Source organism: Oncorhynchus mykiss, chromosome 12, assembly GCF_013265735.2.
Source record: "Oncorhynchus mykiss isolate Arlee chromosome 12, USDA_OmykA_1.1, whole genome shotgun sequence".
NCBI classification, from domain to species: domain Eukaryota; kingdom Metazoa; phylum Chordata; class Actinopteri; order Salmoniformes; family Salmonidae; genus Oncorhynchus; species Oncorhynchus mykiss.
Window position 1 is genome coordinate 55,665,923 of NC_048576.1, and position 6,801 is coordinate 55,672,723.

Here is a 6,801-nt window from a genome sequence, read left to right on the forward strand (position 1 = left end):
TACTCTTTAGTAGAGGTTCTTGGATGAGCAGTGGGGTTTAACCCTTATGACTTTAAGGGTATTGACCTGCATGTGTCACTTCCTCACCAACGGCTTTTGAATTTCAAAATGCGCTGATATAAAAATGTGTTGTGTGTATTTCTGCATAGTTTTTGGCAAGTGCTGGGACTTGCACTGAGTAGCATCTAAAAATAGGAGCCGTAGGAAGTTTGATGTACAAGTGGAACACTGAATTTGTGGGCGTGCATTTTTTGGAAAGGTCTCAGAGGCTAGGTGTGTGTATGTGTGTTTCCGATGTGCTCGAACAGACTGTCCACCCCTGACGATTATCCCTGGTGTTTTGGCGGTGGTGTAACGAGCTTACTGTCCTCCATGAGCTGATATCGTGTGCTGCCAAGTTCTATGTCTGGTCTCATCATAGGATCTTTGGTCAAGGGTGGAAAATGCAGAGTAATGTTCTGTAGCTGTCATAGAGATCATGGCAACACTCCTAATGGATAACTAAACAGACAAGGAGAAGCTGTTGTTGATTCAGAACCTGTGTCATGTATGGCAGCCTTAGGTCCCAGACTGAGGCAGACTGTAAACTCACCATGTAATTCACTGTTGACTAACAAATTAAAGGAGGGGTTGTATGGTCCAATCATGTCCTCTGTTCGAATGGCATTTTCGTCCTCTATGTTGCCATTGATGTAGTATTGAAATACTGTTAATAATCAGGTGTTTTTTTCCCCCACATACAGTAGGGGATTATGTGCCAAAGGTGAGTGACCCCATGGTCACCAACTCTCTGATGGCACCATAACAGTTTATGGCGTAGTGATGTACCCATTGTAATGAAAGAAGGGCGGAGATGGTTGCCATGTCTATTTAAAGAGGGACAGGTTGTCACTCAGTATCTGACTCTTCCCTGCAGGTCTTGGAACTGCTTCTCCCTCTCCTTTACCTCTCCTTTGCTTTCTGTACACCATGGCCTTCGCTGGAAAATGGGAAACTGAGTCCCAGGAAGGATACGATGAATTCTGCAAGCTCCTTGGTAAGACATGTATTCAAGTTCAATAACCACCTTTATAAAGTAATAGTAAGCCTACGAAAGCCTTAGTCTTTGTCTTGACATCTTGAATTCAATTGGTTTATGCAATATATTGAAATGGATGTATTCACATCACTGCACATTCAATGGGGATTAGCAGTAGTAGTATAGACAAACTATGGTGCTCAGACATGATAATATGATTCACAATTGCCTCATTACCCCTAGCCTAACTACATATTTTCTTGTAATCCAAGGCATCCCTGATGACATCATTGAGAAGGGTCGTGACTACAAGCTCATTACTGAGGTGGTGCAGAACGGCAATGTGTTCTCATGGTCCCAGCTCTATCCCACAAACAAGACCATCAGCAACAAGTTTGTCATTGACCAGGAATGTGACATGGAGACTATTGGAGGGAAAAAGTTCAAGGTAAGAATCTCTATGATGTGTCATACAACTTTCAGTCAGTTCAGATCAGGAATTCGTTTAAAAAAAAATCCTATCCTGGTGTCTGTTGTGTAAGCTTCTGTAATATAGTACCTCAGACAAAAGTCTCATATAGTCACTGTAGTAAAAAATTGTCTAGGGGCCTCCCGAGTGGCGCAGCGGTCTAAGGCACTGCATCTTAGTGCTAGAGGCATCACTACAAATCCAGGCTGTATCACAACCAGCCGTGATTGGGAGTCCCGTAGGGCGCCGCGCCATTGAAAATAAGAGTTTGTTTTTAACTGACTTGCCTAGTTAAATATAGGTTCAATTAATATTTATAATAGGGGAACTCAGATGCATGTATTGTAATCTAGAATCTAGATGAAACGAACAGATTGTTGGTTTAACAAATTATAGTGTGAATAAATAGCATTTGTGTCCATCCATTTCAGGCCACAGTTACAATGGAGGGGGGCAAGCTGAGCACGAAATTCCCCAACTACCACCACACATCTGAAATCAGCGGAGGAAAGCTGATAGAGGTAAGTAAAAGTGGCACTTTGCAGAAGATGGTGTATATTAGAGGGGAGAAGAAAAAAATTCATTTTGGCAGTTCAAGTAATGTTTTGTGTATTTTTCCCCCTGCTTAGACCTCAATCGCGGGCTCAGTCGTGCTGAAAAGAACCAGCAAGAAGATCTAAACACATTGTGACCGTGCCATTAGCAAAAAAACAAACGGAATAATGAGTAAATAAAGTAAGACTGCTTAGCCAACCTGCTGCCTTGGTCTTTGTGTCTCTCCTATGCTTGAAGATGTTTGCCACATAATGGTAAAGGAAAACTTCTTGACAAATGTCACTACATTTATTATGGGACAACCATTGGGGGGGGGGGGGGGGGGCAATCTATCTTTAAACACAATACAATTCAGTAGCAACTTTAATAAAAGGTTGAAAGAATAGTTTTCAAGAGTTTGCTAGAAAGATTAATACCCTATAACATCAAGATTAAGCAGTGTGTAGAACAGAGTCTGGAAACCAGTTGGATTTTCCATTTCCACCATGATAGATGTACATTGTTAGGTTTTAGGATTAAAGATTAACAAGCAAACAACAGGTTTGTGTGCCACACTCTCTTATGATGTGCATGCATACTGAGTTAAGAGCAATTAAGCTCTCTGGGATAGTTACAAAACAATAGACAAGATGAAGGGACGTCTGGGGTGAATGAGTGTTCCCCTCTCTTTGTAACCAGCCAGCCCCTCCCCTCTCTGCTTTGTAAACAGAGCTAGCGAGAATGATCCATTACCCAACCCCCCTTGCCTACTCCAGAGTCCCCACTTCCCACCTCCTGGGACTGCCTTCAGTACCCCCTACCGATCCGTCCAAAGAAGGAGGGGCTACTATAACCTCCCATTCCTGTCATTGGATTATAAATATATTTTCCTCTCCCACGGTTTATCACTAATGAAAAATGTTGCACAACTTTATGATCTGTGAAGTGAATGAACACAGGACACAAAGGATGTTACAACACATCTCAGAAATCCTCTGAAAATGAAGATGTCCATTTCTGAAAAAGAAAAGAGGGGGGTCAAGTGTGAGTGTTAGATTTCTAAAGGCAAATGTTATTATATTTTTGACTATGCATGGCTTGTACTTCCTTATTTTGTCTTTCAGCCGTGGTTTGTATTTTGAGAGACTAACATGTTTTACATTTTTTATTTGCAATGATTACTTACAGTTTCTTTACACTTTGCAAGGCCTACAGTATCAATAGTCTCCAGTTTCTTAACTATTTGTTTAGTGGCAAAGGGAGGGTAGAAATTAGGGATAGGGTTCTCCTCCATTGTCTTGAGGTCTGTAGAGGAAGGGAGCATCAGGGGAGGCTGGGGAGGGGGTTAGTGGTAGAGGGTGGAGCTCCTCTTCCCCCGTTGAATAGCTTTTCATGTGCAATGAATTGAGACATTCATATTAAACTATTCCCCCTGGGGGTATGCTAATCGACTTCAAAGACTTGCTATACACATCTACAGGATATTCTATACAAACATGAAAAACAAAGGGTGAAGAAACGATCATGTCAGTCTGGCTTTTGTAAACTGTTTTATTTGCAACTCATTTGACAGAGTAAACACCAATTCCCCTTCCCCAATATGTGCTTCTCCTGCACAAATGTACATAGCTGTTATTGATCCATCAGGGTAGATATAGTTGGTCCATTTGGATTTCAAGAGTTGATGCTTCTAGGTGGTTGCAATGTGCAACATTTTCATTCAGGTAAAGAAATCCACTGCCTTTCCAAGCAGTTAACACAAGTACTACAAAGCATTTGCAAAAAAAAGAAAGTGTGCTTTAAAACAAGATGGCGGTGTGATTGAAAGTAGTCTTAACTAAAAATGACCAATCAGTAGCCTACATATCACACAATATAGACTGGTCTTTGATGGTGCATTGAGCTCTTCATATATTCCCACATAAAACAACAACAACAAAAAAAAGTTACAGGTAGAGTCAGTGATATGACGTAAACAGCATAGTGGATACATTTCCGCAACTACTAAGAGCGTTGAAGAGCAAGGCTCAACTCTGCTGTTTAGGTCCCGTAGCTACCACGCTGTAACAGTGTGAAGCAAACCCGTGCACATGTGTAGCTACTGAGGGGGGAAAAAACGGTTCGGAGAAAAAAAAAGAACTGGACAAAAAATGATTAAAAATGAGTACATCAAATATTAAAGTCAGCTAAATGTACATACATTTGATCTAATGAAAAAAGTAGCAAATAATAAACATAGGTATCACTACATATTGAGGTAGGTAAAAGTTAAGGTATGCAAGAGGATGGTTTTGTTATCGGAGACCCAGTAGACGACAGGGCCATGGCCTCTTCATGCCCTCTGTAAGCAGTAGGGGAAGCAGATAGGCATCGTGGTTAGGATGTGATCAGTGGAAAATATTTAATTACTCCATCAAACCTGAGCTATTCCGGGTACTGGACCCACATGTACTTGGCCATCGGTAACAGCATGTCTGGCCAGCCTGGATTTAGACGTCAAGGCAGCATCATGACTCATGACACAGACATCAAGCTCATATTCCATATAAGCCCGAGTCATACCGTCGTGGCCAAAAGTTTTGAGAATGACACAAATATTAATATTCACAAAGTTTGCTGCTTCAGTGTCTTTAGATATTTTTGTCAGACAGTTACTATGGAATACTGAAGTATAATTACAAGCATTTCATTAGTGCCAAAGGCTTTTATTGACAATTACATGAAGTTGATGCAGAGAGTCAATATTTACAGTGTTGACCCTTCTTTTTCAAGACCTCTGCAATCCGCCCTGGCATGCTGTCAATTAACTTCTGGGCCACATCCTGACTGATGGCAGCCCATTCTTGCATAATCAATGCTTGGAGTTTGTCAGAATTTGTGGGTTTTTGTTTGTCTACCCTCCTCTTGAGGATTGACCACAAGTTCTCAATGGGATTAAAATCTGGGGAGTTTCCTGGCCATGGACCCAAAATATCGATGTTTTGTTCCCCGAGCCACTTAGTTATCACTTTTGCCTTATGGCAAGGTGCTCCATCATGCTGGAAAAGGGATTGTTCGTCACCAAACTGTTCCTGGATGGTTGGGAGAAGTTGCTCTCGGAGGACGTGTTGGTACCATTCTTTATTCATGGCTGTGTTTTTCAGCAAAATTGTGAGTGAGCCCACTCTCTTGGCTGAGAAGCGATCCCACACATGAATGGTCTCAGGATGCTTTACTGTTGGCATGACACAGGACTGATGGTAGCGCTCACCTTGTCTTCTCCGGACAAGCTTTTATCCGGATGCCCCAAACAATCGGAAAGGGGATTCATCAGAGAAAATGACTTTACCCCAGTCCTCAGCAGTCCAATCCCTGTACCTTTTGCAGAATATCAGTCTGTTTCTGATGTTTTCCTGGAGAGAAGTGGCTTCTTTGCTGCCCTTCTTGACACCAGGCTATCCTCCAAAAGTCTTCGCTTCACTGTGCGTGCAGATGCACTCACACCTGCCTGCTGCCATTCCTGAGCAAGCTCTGTACTGGTGGTGCCCTGATCCCGCAGCTGAATCAACTTTATGAGACAGTCCTGGCGCTTGCTGGACTTTCTTGGGCACCCTGAAATCTTCTTCACAACAATTGAACCGCTCTCCTTGAAGTTCTTGAAGTTAAATGGTTGATTTAGGTGCAATCTTTCACTGTGAAGCCCTTTTTTGTGCAAAGCAATGATGACGGCACGTGTTTCCTTGCAGGTAACCATGATTGACAGAGGAAGAACAATGATCCCAAGCACCACCCTCCTTTTGAAGCTTCCAGTCTGTTATTCGAACACAATCAGCATGACAGAGTGATCTCCAGCCTTGTCCTCCTCAACACTCACACCTGTGTTGTCGAGAGAATCACTGACATGATGTCAGCTGGTCCTTTTGTGGCAGGGCCGAAATGCAGAGGAAATGTTTTTTGGGGGATTCAGTTCATTTGCATGGCAAAGAGGGACTTTGCATTTAATTGCAATTCATCTGATCACTCTTCATAACATTCTGGAGTACATGCAAATTGCCATCCCATCATACAAACTGAGGGAGCAGACTTTGTGAAAATGAATATTTGTGTCATTCTCAAAACTTTTGGCCACGACTGTACACTCTCTTAGTTACTTAACTTCTGTTCTTTAATGTTTTAAATATTATATCTTGGCCATGTTCTGTTATAATCTCCACCCAGCACAGCCAGAAGAGGACTGGCCACCCCTCATAGCCTGGTTCCTCTCTAGGTTTCTTCCTAGGTTCTGGCCTTTCTAGGGAGTTTTTCCTAGCCACCGTGCTTCTACACCTACATTGCTTGCTGTTTGGGGTTTTAGGCTGGGTTTCTGTACAGCACTTTGTGACATCAGCTGATGTAAGAAGGGCTCTATAAATACATTTGATTGATTGACCTCTAGGTAGAGTCTTGGTGGTTCCACACTTCTTCCATTTAAGAATGATGGAGGCCAATGTGTTCTTGGGGACCTTCAACGCTGCAGAAATGTTTTGTTACCCTTCCCCAGATCTGTGCCTTGACACAATCCTGTCTGAGCTCTACGGACAATTCCTTGGACCTCATGGCTTGGTTTTTGCTCTGACATGCATTGTCAACAGTGGGACCTTATATACACAGATGTGTGCCTTACCGAATCATGTCCAATCAAGTTGTTGAAATATCAAGGATGATCAATGGAAACAGGATGCACCCGAGGTCAATTTCCAGTCTCATAGGAAAGGGTCCGAATACTTGTGCAAATAAAGTATTTCAGTTTTTTTGGGATTTT

At 42.3% G+C, this 6,801-nt stretch overlaps 1 protein-coding gene across 1 annotated transcript; it reads left to right on the forward strand.

Moving 5' to 3' along the window:
* Window positions 1-750: 750 nt before the first annotated feature.
* On the forward strand, window positions 751-2,240 carry LOC110537810 (gastrotropin). Its single transcript, XM_021624208.1, has 4 exons — window positions 751-1,036; window positions 1,291-1,466; window positions 1,919-2,008; window positions 2,117-2,240. The coding sequence occupies exons 1-4, from the start codon at window positions 970-972 to the stop codon at window positions 2,165-2,167; spliced, it is 384 nt and encodes a 127-aa protein (XP_021479883.1). The 5' UTR covers window positions 751-969; the 3' UTR covers window positions 2,168-2,240.
* Window positions 2,241-6,801: the final 4,561 nt, after the last annotated feature.